This window comes from Talpa occidentalis, unplaced genomic scaffold (assembly GCF_014898055.3).
Source record: "Talpa occidentalis isolate TD23 unplaced genomic scaffold, MPIMG_talOcc4v2.1 talOcc4.8, whole genome shotgun sequence".
Lineage (NCBI taxonomy): Eukaryota > Metazoa > Chordata > Mammalia > Eulipotyphla > Talpidae > Talpa > Talpa occidentalis.
Genome location: NW_023605194.1, coordinates 25,057,768 through 25,077,882, shown reverse-complemented (window position 1 = coordinate 25,077,882; position 20,115 = coordinate 25,057,768). Strand labels below are relative to the sequence as shown.

General features: G+C 38.2%; 1 protein-coding gene and 1 pseudogene across 3 annotated transcripts in view; both read left to right on the top strand.

Moving 5' to 3' along the window:
• Nucleotides 1-594: 594 nt before the first annotated feature.
• On the top strand, nt 595-1,395 carry LOC119233589 (60S ribosomal protein L15-like; annotated as a pseudogene).
• Nucleotides 1,396-2,396: 1,001 nt separating this feature from the next.
• The window catches only part of HELLS (helicase, lymphoid specific), a 32,350-nt gene continuing 14,631 nt past the window's right edge, over nt 2,397-20,115 (top strand). The window contains exons 1-10 of one of the 3 annotated variants that reach the window (XM_037497502.2): nt 2,397-2,480; nt 2,994-3,115; nt 6,079-6,201; nt 7,592-7,648; nt 10,714-10,750; nt 10,835-10,899; nt 13,953-13,994; nt 16,680-16,904; nt 17,903-18,085; nt 18,634-18,777. In XM_037497502.2, coding sequence (XP_037353399.1) covers nt 3,011-3,115; nt 6,079-6,201; nt 7,592-7,648; nt 10,714-10,750; nt 10,835-10,899; nt 13,953-13,994; nt 16,680-16,904; nt 17,903-18,085; nt 18,634-18,777 — 981 coding nt within the window. In that variant the 5' untranslated portion in view covers nt 2,397-2,480; nt 2,994-3,010. Of the gene's footprint in view, nt 2,601-2,993; nt 3,116-6,078; nt 6,202-7,591; nt 7,649-10,713; nt 10,751-10,834; nt 10,900-13,952; nt 13,995-16,679; nt 16,905-17,902; nt 18,086-18,633; nt 18,778-20,115 lie in introns of those variants that run through there. The other 2 variants (XM_037497501.2, XM_054690208.1) reach the window with 2 other exon arrangements.

Sequence of the window (20,115 nt, the reverse complement as noted above, 5' to 3'; positions counted from 1 at the left end):
CTGTCAATTTTGAGCCGATCACTGAATCCTGTACAGCAGTTGCTGCGGAAACAAAGTATATACAGAAAACCAACAGATAGAGGGAAGATGTAAGTTGAGCCACAACTTGAACTCCAAAGAAGAAAAGATTTTCAATATATTAGGGGAAGACCTTGCAAAATGCAGTGTTTCAAAAGTGAGAGGGAAAGAAATTTTGGAGGTTAGGTTGGTGAGGGTCAAAAATCTTAGTGATACTCATGGCGCGCAGACCTCTCCTGCCGCCCGCTGCTCCCCTCAGCAGTGTACTTTGTTGGTCTGCCTGTTCTGTTCCCCGCTCTGGCTCTGGTGAATTCTCTCACCCTTCTGTGCTTCTGACTGTACCCAGTGCTTGTATAAATGTATAAATAAATAAATAAATCTTAAGAAAAATCTTAGTGATACTAACAGCTATTATCTTTCATTAGGAGGTAGGATTTAAGAGTAATTATTGACTACATTTTGTCTTGATACTGGATCAGGTGTCAAAAGACCTAGATTTGACTCCTGTTTTATCACAAAGCAACTGTAGATTTTTGGACAAGTTGATTTATCCTAGCCTGTTTTCTCACTTAAAAATAATCTACCCTGAAGGGCTCTTTCCATCTGGCGGCAGCCATCAGGTAAGCCAAAATGGGCGCTTACAAATACATCCAGGAACTATGGAGGAAGAAGCAGTCTGATGTGATGCGCTTTCTTCTCAGGGTGGGCTGCTGGCAGTATCGCCAGCTGTCAGCCCTCCACAGGGCACCACGCCCCACCCGGCGGGATAAAGCTGGAAGACTGGGATACAAAGCCAAGCACGGTTATGTCATGTATCGGATTCGTGTGTGCTGCGGACCAGCGAACTTTGCTGTACTCCCCTGCGCGCTGGTTCCTTGCCCAGCCTGACCTAGGGACCGTGGCGAAAGCCATTAGCCCTAAAGGTCACTGCAGGGGGAGGTGCAGCAGTGTGCGCAGTGGTGGCCGCAAACGTCCAGTTCCAAAGGATGCAACCTATGGCAAGCCAGTCCACCATGGTGTTAATCAGCTGAAGTTTGCTAGAAGCCTTCAATCTTGCTGAAGAGAGAGCTGGACGCCACTGTGGAGCTCTGAGAGTTCTGAATTCTTACTGGGTTGGTAAAGATTCCACGTAAAATTTTTTGAGGTTATCCTCATCTATCCATTCCATAAAGTTATCAGAAATCCTGACACCCAGTGGATCACTAAACCAGTCCACAAGCACAGGGAGATGCGGGGGCTAACATCTGCAGGCCACAAGAGCCGTGGTCTCGGAAAGGGCCACAAGTTCCACCACTATTGGTGGTTCTCTCCGTGCAGCTTGGAGAAGGCTCAATACTCTCCAGCTCCACCGCTATCGCTGATAATAATGTTTGTAAAATTCTTACCTAATGAACAATTTAGGACAGTTAAAAAAATATTTACCCTGTTGATTTTGATTTTTTTCTTTATTATAATTAGCCCTTTACCTGGTCCCTTATTTATTCCTGCTACGAGTGAGACCATCGGTATTTTTCTTTTTCTTTCTGGCTTATTTCGCTGAGCACGATCCCTTCCAGCTCCATCCATGTTGCTGCAAATTGCATGTTTATCTTTTTTAATTGCTGAGTAATATAAAATAAATTAATAAAAAATCTACCCTGCTAATCGGAGCGCTTTAGAAGATTGCTGGATAGTTATGATGCAAGCGCATTCTAAACCCTTAAGTTTTGTGTAAATACAGTTTTTAAAGTTGTTGGGCTCAAAAATGAAAGGAATTTAAAAAATGCTAACAGGAAAAGCTGGAATGGGAGGAAAGCATAAGTGAAAACCCAGAACAGGAACGTTCTGCTCCTTCTTCACGGGCCCAGTCTTAGTTACTGGCAGGTCAGAACTACCGACTTTTGCCTCCTCCACGGCCCATTCCTCTTGGTTTGTCACTGCATTCGGTCCCCTCACCCTCGGACAACTTTTTGAACTCGTTCAATTTCCTATTTCTCGCATCCTACCCCCAAAAGGGCTCTCCGGGTAATTCCGGGGTGTTTTCACTCCAAGCGTGACCTGGGCGGGGCGGGCCGCGGCGGCCCTTGCTTCTCCCGCCTCCCCGAGGCCCCGCGCGCCCGCGCCCGCCGGGGAGAACTTGGAAGTTACTAGGACCGCTGAGGCAGGAACAGCTCGTTTTTGAAAACCGCAGCCGCGTCGTCCAGCAGCTCGAGCCAACACGAGAGCGAAGTGGGCCCCGCAGCGTGAGCAGCCTCGCCCAGCCTCCGGGACACACCAAGGCCGCGCCCCGAGGCGGAACCCAGCCTCCCCACGCCAGGTCCGGGGCGCGCTCGCGGCGGCGGTACCCGGGCCGGGCCGAGCCAAACCGCCCCAAATCTCGCGCCTGCGGGAGTCGGGGGCGGGGCTTGGAGCGCGGAGTCTCGCGAGACGATGACGTTTTCCCGCGAAGGAGAAGCGCGCGTTTTTCCCCGGCCCAGGATTTGGTGAGAAGACTGGGATCCCCGGCGTCTGTGGGAATTTAGCGCGCGGCGTCGAAGGCGCTGAGGGGAGGGGACCTGGTTTCAGAGTGTGTCCAGCCATGCCGGCCGAACGGCCTGCGGGCGGTGAGTGACCAGAACTTCCCCGCGGGCGCGGGCGGCGGCGTCCTGGGCGGGAAGGGGGTGGGGGGGCAGCATGGAGGCTGCAGCCGAGGTGGAGGGGGGAGGTCGACCCCGGCCGGAGCCCGAGGCAAGGAGGGCTAAGAGCCGTGGAGAACCCCGGGTTCGCGCTTGTTTGCGGATAGAGCAGTTTTTACACAGTCGGGCTTCTTGGTTTGTAAACTGGGGTCCCGGCGACATAGTGAAAATCTAGAATGTTTTCTGAGAGGTGGCGTTGGAGTTCCCGCGGCTCAGCTTGGGCTTCAGATTCATCTGGGAAGGGGAGGAAGGCTGTTGACTGTGGTAGCCGGGCAGTAGGTCGCTTTTTAAAGCTGCAACCTCAAAAGCTCTCTCTCGTAGGGAACCCAGCTGCAGACATGGGTGAGCAAGCGGAGACCGCCGTGATCACCCCCGCTATGCTGGAAGAGGAAGAGCAGCTGGAGGCTGCTGGGCTGGAGAGAGAGCGGAAGATGCTGGAAAAGGTAAGTTTGGGCGCAGGGTCAGCGCGCGGTTGTGCTTCCTCGGAGGTGTGGTTTTTGTTCCTCTCCTCAGGTCTGCGAGGCGGCTGTGTTTACAGATGCTATCTGGAGAAGCCTTTGCACGTGCTTTGAGCCACGCTTCTGGGAGAGCCTCTTGTTCTATCAAGTGTAAAGTGAAGCTTTTAAATTACCTGCTTAACCGTTATGATTGTTCCAAAATCAGGAGTGAATTCGTTGAAGTATGGCTGTCCACCTCAGTCGTCCATTTGCGTATTGCTTTCTTTTTGGGTTCCTGGTCTCTTGCTAAATATGGTTTTTTGGGTAAAAATGTGGTGTACTTTTTCAGTGCCAAGTTATTGCACTTGTGGCTTTCTGGTCTAGGGCATCTGAAGATTATTAAAAGCAGTTTTTAACTTGTTGAAAATTCAATTCTTAAGTATATTTAACTCTAGTAATAAAGTCCTCTGCTGCTTAATCATTGCATGTGCAGGAACAATGATAGCCACCAATTCCTGTGACTGGTGGGTTTCTTGTTTATTTACAAACCTATGAACAACTATTTTGCAATCAGCCCTAAAAGTTTTTGGAATTGATGTCGAAGGATAGTTATGATGTAACTAGCTTTTCCTTAACAGTTAGGCATTATAGAATTTAAAACACCATTCTTAATCCACTTTCAGTTCTTCACTAGCAAGCATTTACTGCTTCAGTTCTAATACGTGGCATGATTTGCTAAAAATCTAGCGATATTGTGGTCCGTTGTTACCTTGTTTTTATGTATAGATACTGAAAAAAAATATTAATTTGTGCAGTTGACATTTTATGAGTTATCTGTAGATGATTATGGAGAAGGTTCTAAGGAGTCTCTCCATTTGAACATGTTCTTGGAAGCCTAAAACAGACTACACAAAAGTAAAAGATTCCTTTCCTTTGGGATAATACCATATTTATGGGCACACATTTAGGAGTACTCAAGAGAGGAAGAAGTAGCTTAAGTCCTACAATGAAATGTATTTACTTTCCTTTAGGATTTTTTAAGGTTTGTGAAGAGCCTGTAGAATGACTTTGACATTCATTTGTATGGGTTATTTTCTTTGGCTTTTCACCTGCATTTTCTTTTGAAAGAAGTCATAGTTAATTAGTCTTGGGGACTTAACAGTGGCATTAACTGGTATGTAGTGTGGGGGAAAGGAGAAAGGTAAGACTTGAGAGACCTCTTGCAGAGGTAAAAGAAAGTTAATGCTTGTGGACTGAAATTTGCCTTGCTTCTCCCTCTCCTTGTGGGGAGAAGAAAGGGGGTGCACAGTGGAGAAATTCTACTCTAGGAGCGCCCTGCCAGGCACCTAGTACTCTCCAATGGTCGAATTAAAATTTACCTTAATATATAGCAAAAAAATAAAATTTCTAGGTCAAGAAACAACAATAATAGATAAGGTCTACTGCAGATTATTTTTGAAATACAGAAGGATTGAATATCAGCAATTGGCATCATATTCAAATTATTAAAATTATAATTTACTATTCTAAGACAGCACCTTGAACCTTTAATTACTTACAAAAATATGCTAATTTCAGAATTTAAGGTAACAGGTAGATGTAGCTAAATTAAGCCCAAAATATTGTAACTAAAATCTTAAATTTTAAAAGTTGGAAATATTAGAATCCATTTTTATAAAGTTTTAAGTAATTTTCATCTCTTGTTAAATAAATGGGTGATTTTTAAAATTTTTTTTTAAATTCTGCAATTATGTATTTAATTATATTCATAGATACCTACTGTCTTTCATTATGGCAGAAATTAACCTTTATAAAAAACTAGAGATGACATAACTTACGAAATAAAAACCAGTATCCATTGGAGTCTTGTTTACAGTGTAATATCTAAATTAAGCTAGGTTTTTCTTAATTTGTCTCTTTCACACACACTTTGTCCTAGGAATGAAATTGCTGGTAAGATGTTTTTACTTTAGTGGATGAATTTTACTTTAGTGGATGAATTCAGTTCTCACTTGATGCACTCCAGCCCATTTATTGCTTTTATTTGAATTTAAATTATATTGAGTTAGCAAATTATGAACTGAATTTGACCTGTGCCTGCTTATGTAAATAACATTTTTAACTCCTCCCCATTTATATGTAATCTATTCTTATGGGGCTTAGAGGGGGGCAGAATTGTTTTGTAGTACAGACTACTTATTTTCTCTTAGGGTTTTTACAGAAAGGTTTGTGGATCCACTTTGTTTTCTATCTTTTGCCATCTGGTACTGTTCTTTTAAAATACTTTATTTTCCTCAGTGCAAGTTGAGGGTTCCTCTTCACGCTTTGAAATCATTCAGTGCAGTAATGGTGTGTGAAAGTAATATGAAAAACAGTGATTTTTAGTTGGAAGGTGTGCAGGGGTGAAAGGTAAAAGGCTAAGTATGTCAAAGAAAGCTAAATGGTTAAGGGCAAAGCTTTGGGGAATACAATAAGGAAAGAGAAGAAGAAATTAATCTTTTATTTTAGCATGTGGAAGTATCTTGACAATATAGTTTTAAAATTGTAAAAATATGTGTTCTCATCCTTAGTCAGTGAAATTATTTTTTAGGTCTTAATGCCCTTTCCAATAAAACTGGTCGTTTAAACACTTAAATCCAAATTCAATTAAAAATTTAATTTTGGACCCTCAATTCAGTAGATGGCAGTGACTGTATGTATGTCCAGTACTTGTTATTTCAGTGATACGATATTCACGCTGTATCTTACCAGATTGCCTATTGAACTTACTCATATTTTCAGCTATTTTAGGTTGTGGTTTGGAAAATATTTTTAGTAAATGGATTTCATATCTTATCTTTCTTTTTCCCCCATTAATTTCAAGGAAATAGATTTAACTAAAGCATTTATTCAGCCATTTTCAATATACTTTATGCAAATATAAATGTCAGAAAACTTGTTAGTAATTATAGAAATTTTCTCTTACATAGGCTCGTTTGTCTTGGGATAGAGAGTCCGTGGACATTCGGTACCGCAGACTTCAACATTTACTTGAAAAAAGCAATATCTACTCCAAATTTTTATTGACGAAAATGGAACAGCAGCAATTAGAGGTATATATACATATATATGTATGATTGACTAGCTAATAGCTAATTTTATTTTTTTGGCTAATTTTTAAAAAAAGTTATTGATATAAATTACATGCAGTAAAAAGTGTACATTGTTAAGTTTACAGATGTTTTTCTCTTTAAATTGCATTATTTAGATATGATTGACATACATTAAGATGCACACATTTAAAACGTACACATGTACACATTTATGTGTTGATGGTCAACTAGTAGTCACCACAATCAACATAAGAACATAACTGTCAACTCCAAAAGATTTTCCTGTGCCTTTTTAAATTCTAGTTCCTCACTTTCTGTCTTTATTAACAGATAACCTTTCTCTTAGAGCATTTGTTTGCATTTTCTGTAGGGGGTATGTTCTTTATGTATGTATGACTGTATTACCTTCTTTTAGCATTTATATGACTGAAAGTCTTCATTTCTTTTTTTTTATTTGAAAGATATTTTTACTGAATAGAGGATTTCCCCCTCTTTTGGGTAATACCCCAGTAATTTCACGGTGTTTAACTGCTTTTAGTTTACATTGTTTCTGACAATCTAAAGTTCTTATAATGACCTACAAAACTATAAAACAGTTTGGGTGCCTCAACCCTATAACCTTTTTAGAACTCATTCTAGGTGTCTCTTACCTTTGGACTTTTGCACTGGCAGTGTTTTACTTGGAACCACCTTTTGGTTATCTGTTTGACTAAATTCATTATTTTCAAGCCCTAGCTTCAGTATTTCTTGATGAGGTTTTCCCTGACAATCTTAAATTGATACCTCTTTCTCCTTCACACAGCTAATGCCCTTTACCCATTTAGTCTCCTCCTGGAGGAGTTTTTAGTCTGAATAACTTGGTCCTTCTTGAGGGATTAAGCCTCTTGATGCTCTGTATGAGAGGAGTTCTTACCACCTTGGCTAAGAGGAATGGAAATTGTTCCTAGGCTTGGTTTTCTTTCATTCATGTACATATCGGTACTCAGGCAGAAGACAACTCTAGATCTCAGGGCTTTGTGTAGCTCTCACCTCTCTGGTACTTACCCTGTGTGTGTGACTGCTCTGTTTTGTACTCTGTCTCAGCTCAGGGAGTCTGTTGAACTGATTTTCAATTCTCCATTATTATTGGAAATTGCTTTTAGGCAATAAACTAGGTAATTCTTAAATGCACCACACTTTCTCTCAGTGTTCACTATCCTTTGCTGCATGTCATCTGAAAAATTCATTTAATATTTTTTGTTAGGATTTTAGTAGCTTAAGGTAGGAGGATAACTAGTCTTTGTTCCTGTTTGTAAATTTTTATAGTTTTTCACTGTAACCCATGTTACTTGTGATGTGTGTTATATTTAACATTTTCTACTTGTTAGAGTAAGAAAATATATTGTTACAGGAACAGAAGAAGAAAGAGAGACTGGAAAGAAAAAAGGAATCTCTAAAAGTAACCAAGGTAATATATACTAAGCTAGAATGTTTTATATATTTAACTATTTTTAATGAGGCTTCCCCTGAAAACCTTAAATAAAGTTTCTTTTGTGTTCTTTTCACTTTATTGACCATCTATAAATAATCTTTTTATCTAGTAACCTTTCTTGTTTAGATTCTTGTTACAGTCTAATAGAAACATGTTAAGTCTTGTCAACCTGCAACCATAACAGTAATCAAAATTTGTAACTTTCGTGTACTGCAGCAGTGCAGCCAAAATTGGAGCAGATGGTGTTGTTAATAAAATGTTACCTAATAGAGGAGTCATTTAGGGACTGCCTGATTTTAGATATGATCTTTCTTTGGGAATATGTTTTAAAATGAGGTGTTGGTGGGAATTATATAAAGAATGTTGAACCTAGTGGGAAGAGAATAAAGGTGACTTTTATTGATTAGTATGTATTAGGTATTGTAAGCTTTTCATGTTTTCTCTTAATTTTCAAAACAGCTCTAGCTCTGTTAGGAAGAGATACCGTTATATCCATTTTATATTTAAAGAAGCTAATGCAAGGAGACGAAGTATAGTCCATCCTTGTTATCTGTGGATTCCATATTTGCAAATAAGCCCACTCGATAAAATTTATTTGTAACCTAAAAATTAGTACTTGAGTTTAGTAGTCATTCATGGACTTGTGTGTGTGCAAAATGACAAAAGATTTTTTCTTTCATTGAGACAGCATTGGTTTACAACCCCATATATGATTCAGATGTATGTTAAATCACACCATCTTTCACCACAGTCCATTGTATCTCCCGCCTCTGGTAGCCTTAATTCTATAGTCAGATTTCTAGGGTTTGTTATCTAGCCCTTTGTTTTGTTTATCTGTATTCCACATTAAGTGACACCATCCAATATTTGTCCTTCTGACTAGTTTCTCTTAGTGTAATCTCTAATTCCATCCATGTTGCCACAAATGGCAAGAGTTTTTTTTTTTTTTTTTTTTTCAATACTTATTTTTGCATCGAAGAACTGGGGTGTAGGCAAGAGAGGGGTTGGTGGTGAGAGGATTCACCAGAGACAGTGGGGAGCAGAACAGGTGGGTTGACTGAGATAAACTGCAAAGGGGAGTAGCGGGAGTAACAGAGGTCTGTTGCACCATGCGGGTTAGCGCCTTGCTGGGGATCAGACTCACGCTATAGTGGTGATAGTGCTGAGGCTCAACCTCTGGGCCACCAGGGAGGCCCTTGTGTGTCTGTTTTTACATGTGCACCACATCTTCCTAATCCACCCATCTGGGCATATAGGTTGTTCCTGTATTTGCCTATTGGTAATAATAGAGTGCAGTGAATTTTGGAGTGTCTATCCCTTTGAGTGAGTTAGTTTGTATTCTTCAGGTAGTTATGTAGGAGTGGATTGCTGGATCATAAGGTACAGATTTTGAGAAATCTCCACACTTTTTGCTAAGGGCTAGATCAGTCTATATTCTGCAATACTTATTGTCTCTGCACAGGTATGAAGGTGATATCTTATTATAGTTTTGATTTGTATTTCTCTGATGATAAGTGATGATGAGCATTTTTCATGTGCCTGTTGGCTATCTATCTGTATGTCTTCTTGGGAGACGTGAATGACAATTTGAGTCAGCCAACATGTACGAGTCAAGGTGGTAACTGCCTTATTTGTCATACTGTACACAGTTGTCCTTTTCTCCTTTTTTAGTCTTTTAATACCACAATTTTAGCATTTTGATTGATTTTGCTAATACTGTGCTGAGTCTATACAAGCAATATTGTGCTGAAGCGCTATTTAGTGTTTCTAATGTAAAAAGACTGATGTGTCTTATCAAGAAAATGTGTATGTTGGATAAGCTTCCTTCAGATTGAATTATAATGCTTTTGTCCCTGAATTTAATGTTAATCATATTTTAAATAAGATGGCTTTAAATAGCAACATATTATAAAACAGGCTTATATATTGATTGGTTGATGAAAATGTAACCAGAGGTTAAGAAAATATCAAAATGCCAGTAAATAAAATACTGAACTCTTAAGTTCAGTGACTTGATTTTTTTTTAAGTCTGTTACATAGTACCACTTCTACTATGTAGTAGTACCTAATTTTGCAACAAGAGTAATTTTTGGAAAGAGGTACTTGTTAATTCTGTTGCTCATTCTAGGAACTTATTTTGTATTTTGAAGAACATACATTAGGAGATAATTTCTCTTGCTTAACTCTCACTGCCTATCCTTCAACCTGTTGATTTAATCCACCCTTGATTTTTGCTCTTAAAGAAAAGATTTATTATTTATATATGCATATAAGAACTGGGTATAAGGGGCAGGGAGAAGAGTAAGAGGATTTACCAGAGACAGAGTGGGGAGCAGAACAAGCACATCAACTGAAGTATAATCCTGAGGGGAGCAGTAGGTGAGATAGGAGAGGTCTCTGCACCATGTGGGTTAGCTTCCTGGCTGGGATCAAACTCATGCTGCAGGGCTGGCGATAGCTTCATAGTGCTGTGACTTAACCCTCCCTGCACCACCAGGGAGGCCCCAACCTTTTGCCTTTTTTAACTTTTTATATCAGGGTTTGTCATTTTGATTTCTCATACATGTTGTCTACCTACACTCGATAATATTAATGCTTCCAATTCTCATTTTGAAACTTTGTTTTAGAATAGCTTTTTTTCTCATATCTCAGTAATATTTTTGCATGCAGTATTTGTCCCCTGCTTTCAGTTGTATTAAGATTTGACTGTAAATATACTCCTGTATTATATCCATTACTGTTTGACATAGTGTACATTTATAAAAGGTGTACATGGTAATCACAAATTAAAAATGCCCTCTGTTTAATTTTGAAATTTTCTTAATCTTAAATGGAAAAATATTGAGGAAAATAGATCTTTGGGGAAAATCCGAAGGGATATGGTAACAAGTTATAATAGGGAAAACCAGAAAAATGTGATTATGGGTAAGTATAGTAGTGAAAAGTTATTCAATTGCAAGGAACATTTACTTAATCAGTACCTTTTAATATATACCGTGTAGTCTTTAGAAGAAGTAATATTCTAAGTCCTTGTTTTGTAGGGTAAAAATTCCACTGATGCAAGTGAAGAGAATTCAGGTAAATTTCCTTCGTCTAGTTTTGAAGAATTATGACAATATTTTTGCTTTAATTGCTGTCAAAACAAATTGATTTTTTTTATAGTTATGAAAAAGAAAAGAGGAAGAGAAGATGAATCATACAATATTTCAGAGGTCATGTCAAAAGAGGTAAAAATTTTAAGGGGTTGGGGCACTTATGATTCCATGTTGAGTAAAAATCTTGTGGGCTTTGAACCATAGTGAAGTTGTGTGGATTTCTGTTACTCATGTGGCCTCTCAGCTTTTTGAGTATTGTAAGGAAGATAGCACCATCTTCCTGGTTTGTTGAAGGAGTATAATATGAGCTTGACCTAATTAGAAAATAGTCATTTCTCATAACCATGACACCTTATCTTAAGAATTTTGTTCTTACTCTTTGTTGAAAACCTTTAGAGAACTAAAATCATACACCCATTTCTTTCTTTTTTTTTTTTTAAGATTTATTTATTTATATAAGTGCTGGGTACAGTCAGAAGCGTGGGAGGGTGAGAGGATTCATCAGAGCCAGAGCACCAAGCAGAACAGGCAGACTGAGGAAGTACACTGCTGAGGGGAGCAGTGGGTGGCCTGAGAGGTCTGCTGTGCGCCATGTGGGACTCTTGCCCAGCTGCCAGGGATTGAACCAGTGCTGCAGAGGCTGCGGGCAGCTTCGCAACCCAGTGCTTAACCGCTGTGCCACTGGGGAGGCCCCATACGCCCATTTCTAAAGCCAAAACATTTTATCACTTTCTCACTTGTTATTTCAAACTAGGGATGAATTAAAGAGTGCATCTTACTCTCACAAACCTTAAATATTTCTTAGGCATATTTTAATGGCATCGTGTACATACATAAGAAAAATTCTAAGTGCCTACTGCATTTTTTTCTTTTCCCTAAAATTCAAACTCTTTAGATTTTTATAGGGCCTCCCCAGTGGCTTGCTCTACAGCACTGGTTTGCTGTCTGGCCGCCCGGCGAGGGTCCCACATGGCGCGCAGACCTCTCAGGCCGCCCACTGCTCCCCTCAACAGTGTACTTTGTCATTCTATCTGTTCTGCTCCCTGCTCTGGCTCTGGTGAATTCTCTCACCCTCCCGCGCTTCTGACAGTACCCAGTGCTTGTATAAATAAATAAATAAATCTTTTTAAAAAGTAGATTTTTATAAAGTGTAAAATATAAAATTTTATATAATCTCTGTCTTAGGCATTCTGTTTTCCTTTACTCATTTAAAAAACACTATTATTGTGATTTATTGATATTTAGCCAGACACAGCTATTTATCAGATGTTTGAGGAGTGTTTGCTATTGGGTAATCTTTAAGTGGGTAAGGTGAATTAGTAAAGAAAGGTAAAACTGTCTTGGCTTTAGTTTACATGCAGTGAGCAATATATAGAAGTAAGTATTTAACCATAATTGGAAAATTGGATGCTGTTCAGAATGTGGAGAGGAGCTCTTAACTTGGGCATGAATTTCATAAAGTTTTTATTTATGAAGTTGTGGAACTTCACAACACTGAGTTGCAGCTTGAGGGATTTAATGTTAAATCATTTAAAGATGATAATGTTAATAAGAAAATAGCAAGATACAGAGAAGATTGTATTGAAGTATTCTAGGAAGACATAATAACACTTGATAAGTATTCAGAAGCATAAAGGATACTGGCCAGTTCAAAAAACTTAAGATTATATTTGACTTCAGTTTGTATATAAATGAAAGGGCAGTGAAGGATGAATCTGTAGAAAGAAGCAGGGTCAGGGGCTTATTTTTTAAAAAGAATACATCACAGGTGATTCTGTGTTTGTGTTTTGATTCATTCACAAATTGTTCTCGAAAATTGTTCACTTTATCTGATCATTTTGAGATGTCAGTTCCTGATACATAATCTCTTCGACCTTAGAATAAGAATTATTCATACTTAATTCTATATATATACATGATGTACACATACATATATGTATATAAATTACTTAATGTGCCCTATTAGTCTCTGTTGCATCTTTAATTTGCAGTGCCTTAAAATTTCTCTAATGTATCATACTATTTCATCCTCTTTGTCTTCTGTACATGCTATTCTCAGTTTAAAATCTATCCTAACTCTGTCTTTAATGATTATGCCCTGGTGACAATTTTTCCAGATTATTTGATGTCAAATAATACTTAAGTCATTAGGTGTCTCAGGTATTGCTTTGTTTTCATACTTAGCATTTACTAGGCACTTTGAAACAAACATTTTTATTTTGTACTTTTAATTTGTCATTGCTTCTTGCTCAAGACTGTAAACTCAGATATCTGTCCACTGAGGCATAGTGGAGTGGAGTTGGAACTATGAAACATTTGAGAGTCAGTTCTTGAATAAAGGGAGTTGTCAAAACTTGAATCTAGATAAAGATTTGGGAAACAACATAAATTACCAAATAGTAAATGTTCTTTGAGTAGTTTTGTGGGTAATTGTTCATAATAAATCTTGTCATTATAACTGGAAAGCAGTTATAGACAAAGTTTAAGCAAATGAGCTTAACTTTGTTTTAATTAGATTTTATTTGTAAAAACAGATTGCTGGCTAGAGTTGGTCTGCAAGTTGTCGTCTTCCCACCCCTGTACTAGAGGATTGTTGCTATTTGTTAATTTGAAGTTAGTCTATTCAACTAAACTTAGATTTAAAAAGTTGTAAAATTCAAAAGTAAACATCTTTAAATATTGCCAGCTAATTCAAACTTATTTTTTAAAGTTTTTTAATAATTTTTTTTTTAAAGATTTATTTATTTATTTATACAAGCACTGGGTATAGTCAGAAGCGCGGGAGGGTGAGAGAATTCACCAGAGCCAGAGCGGGGAGCAGAGCAGGCAGAAGGACCGAAGTACACTGCTGAAGGGAGCAGCGGGCGGCAGGAGAGGTCTGCAGGAGAGGTCTGCGCGCCATGTGGGACCCTCCTCCGGTGGCCGGGGAGCAGCGGGGGATCGAACCTGCGCTGCAGAGGCTGCGGGCAGCTTCGCAACCCAGCGCTCAACCGCTGCGCCACGGGGAGGCCCTAATTCAAACTTTTACAAGAGAGTACAGTTTAATTTTGTTTGAAGTCTCTGTATTTTAATTGCTTTGACAACTTTGTCCCTATTTCTGGCATAAAATCAAAACAGAACAAGTGTTTATTGAGTAAGTGAATGAGCCTTATATATCACTATTTTTGTTTTCTCAATTTTTTTAGGAAATTTTGTCTGTGGCTAAGAAAAATAAAAAGGAGAATGAGGTAAGAGAATTATAATTAAATTTAGAAGTCATTTTCTTCCCTGATCATTGGTCCCTACTCTTACAATCACCAGTGTACATTTTTGTCTCATGATACATCCTATTTCTTTTTTTTTTTTTTTAAAGATTTATTTCTTTATGCATACAAGAGCTGGAATGTAGGCCAGAGGTGTGGGGGATGAGAGGTTTCACCAGAGACAGAGGTGGGAGCAGATCTACCCATATACACTGCTGAGGGGAGCAGCAGGAGAGGTCTGCTATGCCTGTGGATTAGCTCGTTGGCCGGGGATCGAACTTGTGCTTCAGTGGCTGCAGATAGTTTCATAATGCTGAGAATTAACCCCTTGTGCCACAAGGGAGGCTCCTATTTCTTAGGATTTAAAAAAAAAAAAAAACTATTCACTTCTTGCCCTAACGTACTTCTTACAATATCAACTTTAGATGCTTTATTGCATATTTTCTTTATTGCATATTTTCTTTTTTGCATGTTCATTTTGATGAGTTTTGGCAAATGTGTGTATGTGTGTGTGTACACACATATATAACCACAATCCAAGTCAAGGTATAGAACATTTCGGTTACGGTAGACAAATCCCTTGTATCCTTTTCCTCCCCTATAGGGCGACCACTTTTTTATTTCTTTCCCAAAATAATTCTGCCCAATTTTTAAACTTCTGTTTACACTTAGTTTTCATACAAATGAAATGCAAGATTTTTTTTTTTCCTTAATTTTCTGATCTTTTATTATCACTGGTAGTCCTATAAATTGTTAAGTTTCATGGTGGTCATTTGGATTATTTCCATTTTATGACTTATGTTGAAGGCTGCTGTGACAATTTGTATGGACAAGTTTTCTAATTTTTTGGGTATATAGCTTGGAAAGGAATTGCTGGGCTATATAGTAAAGTATGTTTCAGATCTTTTTTCAAACTAAATACCATTTTTCTATACAACATATAGGAAGTTTCAGCTGAGTGTGTTGTCAGCATTTTATGTTGTCAGTCTTTTTAATTTTAGCCATTCCACTGAATTGAATTGATATCTTTGTGTGGATTTATTTTGTATTTTTTTTTTTAAGATTTATGTATTTTTTATTTATTTAATTTATTTATACAAGCACTGGGTACAGTCAGAAGCGCGGGAGGGTGAGAGAATTCACCAGAGCCCGAGCGGGGAACAGAACAGGCAGAAGGACCGAAGCACACTGCTGAGGGGAGCAACGGGCGGCAGGAGAGGTCTGCGCGCCATGTGGGACCCTCCTCCGGTGGCCGGGGAGCAGCCGGGGACCGAACTGGTGCTGCACAGGCTGCGGGCAGCTTCGCAACCCAGCGCTCAACCGCTGCGCCACCGGGGAGGCCCTTATTTTGTATTTTCTTAATTGCAAATGATTTTCATGTCCTTAATGACTTTCATTTTGTGTAAACTTGTTCATATCTTCTGGACATTTAATAGGTTATTTATTCTTTAATAATTGAGACACAAGTTCCTTGTTAAATAATATGTGTACTATACTTTTAGTTTGTGACTTCCTACTCATTTTCCTTATTATGTCTTCTAATACACATAAGTTTGAAATTTTGTAACAGCTTAATTAATTTTTTGCTTTGGTGTGGTCAGTGCTTCTACAACCTATCACAAAATATCAAGATACTCTGTTTTCTAGAAGTCCTGTGGTCCAGGTTTGATATTTAGGTGTATGATTTCATCACCAGTTATCTTTGTGGATGGAGTGATGAAATTCAAGGTTTTATATTTTCCCATTTGTGTATCTAGTTGTGCTAGCATTATTTATAAGACTTCTCTCTTTGAATTGACTTAATCAAAGCTCAAATCCTTAAAATGGAATGGTGGGTTGCTCACTAAGTAATACCTATCATTGACCACAAGTTGGTAGTTTGTCACAGATTACTTGACACTCTCACTCTGTGATGTAGTGTTTTCATTTTTATTTTTTTAGATTTATTTTATTTATACAAGAACTGGGGTATAGGCCAGATGTGCAGCAGGGTGAGAGGACTCACCAGAGGCAGAGCAGGGAAACAGGCAGACTGACGAAATACACTGCTGAGGGGAGCAGCGGGTGAGATAGGAAAGGTCTGCTGTGCCATGTGGGCTGCTCCACTGCCGGCAGGGATTGAACCAGCACTGCAGAGGCTGCGGACAGCTTTACAGCACTGCGCTCAACCACCTGCGCCACAAGGGAGGCCCTGATGTAGTGTTTTTAAACCTTATTTACTTTGACCTGCTCTCTGCTGTAAATATAATTACTTATGTGGAAGTAAACATTTTTGTATTCTTTCAGAGTTTTATTTTTCTTTTTATAACATTGATTTTCTTAGCTGTGAGTAAAGGGAATTATTAAGATAATATACTAAGTTTATAATAATTATTTTTAAAATAGTTTTACAAATTCTTGGGTAGCACATGTAGACATTTGGAAAGGAGAGGTATTTTTTAAGGTCATTTAAAAATGTTACTGTAATCTATATGGGATATTTTAGTAATTTTTTTTTCATTGGCTTTGCAAGTGTGGGGGAAATTGTGTTAACTTTATTAGGATTTATTGAACATTTTTATTTCATTATACCTAATGTCTATAGGACTGTATATATTTGATTAGTAACATTTTCTGGTAGAGGTCCACATCATGTGTCAAACTTCTAATAAAAAACTTACGTCTTCACAGGATGATAGCTCCTCTTCTAATCTCTGTGTGGAAGATCTTCAGAAAAACAAAGATTCAAATAGTATAATTAAAAATAGATTGTCTCAAACTGTGAGGCAGAATACGAAATTCTTTTTTGACCCGGTTCGGAAATGTAATGGACAGCCAGTACCCTTTCAGCAACCAAAATACTTCACAGGAGGAGTGATGCGATGGTACCAAGTGGAAGGCATGGAATGGCTTAGGGTAATGAATTTTCATTTTTAGCATAAGATACTATTTCATTTATATATACATAATGATACAGTGTTATGTAGCACAGCTTGAGTTTTTTTCGTTCATGTTTGTTAGGTTAAAAAGAATTGTGGACGTGCTTATTTTCCAATTTATTCTAAATAGATATTTAGAACTAAAATTATGGTATAAAGGCTGTAGTACTTCTATGACTGGTGATTCTATGACCCATACATGTGATTATATCTTACAATATTAATTAGTCTCGTCATAATTATTACTTTAGGATAAAAAGAAGAAATAAGCTAATTTGATAATTTTTTTAAAGATTTTTTTTTTTTTAAGATTTATTTATTTATGCATACAAAAACTGGAGTACAGGCTAGAGATGTGCTGGGAGGGGTTGGTGAGAGGATTCACCAGAGACAGAGTAGGGAACACAACAGGCAGACAGACTGAAATACACTGCTGAGGGGAACAGCTGGTGAGACAGGAGAGGTCTGCCTTGCCATGTGGGTTGCTCCCTGGCCAGCTGGGGATCAACTCATGCTGCAGATTGCCTCATAGTGTGGTACTTAACCCCTTGCGCCACCATGGAGGCCCTAAAGATTTCTTTTTATTTAGTTATGCATGTAAGAACTGGGGTGAGGCCAGAAGTGCAGTGGCGGGGGAGGTTAAGAAGATTCTCCAGAGACAGAGTGGGGAGCAGAACAGGCAGATTTACTGAAGTACACTGTTGAGGGGAGCAGCGGGTGAGATAGGAAAGGTTTGCCACGCCATATGGGCTGCTTCACTGCCGGTGGGGATTGAACCAGCACTGCAGAAGCTGCAAGACAGGAGAGGTCTACTGCACCATGTGGGTCAGCTCCCTGGCCGGGGATCAAACTCATGCTGCAGTGGCTGGTGAAAGCTTGATGGCGCTGAGGCTTAACCCCTATGTTACCAGGGAGGTCCTACTTTGATATTTTTTTATAATTGAACTTAAATACAGTATGTATTGTTTTATCCAGATGCTCTGGGAAAATGGAATTAATGGCATTTTGGCAGATGAAATGGGATTGGGAAAAACAGTTCAGTGCATTGCCACAATTGCATTGATGATTCAGAGAGGAGTGCCTGGACCTTTTCTTGTCTGTGGCCCTTTGTCTACGCTTCCTAACTGGATGGCTGAATTCCAAAGATTTACACCAGAAGTAAGAAATGTTTCTTTCCTTTTGTTAAATATGATAATTGTAAATGATTTATTCTGCTTTGTTGTCTGAATTGTAGAATTCTTAACTCCAATTATATTGTTTTCTATGTAAGCACATACTTGAATTAATCATCACTGAGTATATCTAGCTTATAGACGACTAAGCATTAGTAATTTCTGATATCTTGTCAGAAATATCCTTGGATGATTTTCAGTGCACTGAATACTTTGATTCACTTGAGCAAATGTAGGTAGAATTTTTTAAAATTCTGTTCATTCATATTACCCTGTTTTCCTTTTGTAAAGATATTAAGTCATATCTTTGACTTAATTTGCTATCTGCCACACCTTAGACTTGATTTGTTTATGTGTCTTTTTTTATTCTCCTTGGTAATGCTGTAAATTATTAGAATTGATTGACTCATTTTTTATGGAAAAATAGGAATAAGATTAAGTTAAATTCTTTATTCTCTCAATAATGATTTTTATTTTCCAAGTTGTTTACCTTTTGTTCTAAAGTTTATTACAAATCAGAATAAAATCTTTTAGATTCCTACTATGTTATATCATGGGACCCAGCAGGAGCGTCGAAAATTGGTGAAAAATATTCATGAACAGAAGGGAACACTGCAGATTCATCCTGTGGTAATCACTTCATTTGAAATAGCCATGAGAGACCGAAATGCATTACAGGTATCATTGGTTTTGATTGGATTCTTCTTTTAATTTCCATAAACCATAATTTTCCTAATTCATGACATTTTCTCACCATCCAATAGTAACATATAGCTTTTTTCCTAATAGAATAGATTGTATTGTGCACTTTCATTTAGAAAAGAATTTTATATTAACAGAAGGTTTTATTTTTTTATTTTTATTTTTTTTTTAAAGTCTCTTCCTAGACTTTTTTTTTAAGATTTATTTATTTATACAAGCATTTATTTATTTATACAAGTACAGTCAGAAGTGTGGGAGGGTGAGAGAATTCACCAGAGCCAGAGCTGGGAGCAGAGCAGGCAGAAGGACCGAAGTACACTGCTGAGGGGAGCAGCGGGCGACAGGAGAGGTCTGCGGGCCATGGGGGACCCTCCTCCGGTGGCCGGGGAGCAGTCAGGGATCGAACCAGTGCTGCAGAGGCTGTGGGGAGCTTCGCAACCCAGCGCTCAACCGCTGTGCCACCGGGGAGGCCCTTAACAGACGGTTTTAGATCAAGGTTATAATCTGTAACAAAATTAAAACCTGTGGCATTTTAACCTGTAGAACTAATATACTTAGCTGTGTTACAGTCAAATACCCATAGACCTTAACTAAATATATCTGTACCTGTAGTTTAAGTATGTAGGACTTACCCATTTAATTTTAATCAAATAACAGTAAAATAAGGCAGCACATTATTTTTAAGACACTCTTAATGGATGTACCATGTAATATTTCTGTCTTTTTTTTAAATGTTGTAGCTACTGTTATCAAATATAATCGAAAGGTTGACCTTGGCTTATATCTTATCAACTAGTTTTGTGATGTTTTGAACAGTATATCAAATCGTACTTGTGTGCTGATGAAATACTGGAATGATTGTCAATTATGTTAACTCAGGAGTTTAGCAAAAATGAATTACATTAAGAAGTATCAAAACTGTTTCTTTACAGTAAAAGTAATACATGGTGTTTTTAGGAAAAAGCATATAAAAGTACTAAAAAAAAAAAGCAATTATGATACCTGAGAATTACGGCTGGTATATTATACTTTTTTCTTTGAATGAATTTACGTAAAGGATCCCACTTAGGGATGGGTGGGAGTAGGGAGAGTTGGTCAGGGATCACCTTCTGAGTAGCAGTCAAAGTTTCTGAAACTATTTGCTTAGTGTTCTTGTTATCTGTGTTTCATTGACTTCTCTTTTGCTTGTATTTGGCGTTTTTAGGTCAATGTCTTCTGCAATAATTCAGATGATTTGCTTTGCCATGTTATCAGAAAGAGTTTCTTTCCAACTTGCTTTCGCTAAAAATGTTGTATTAAAGAAGTTCATCTTTC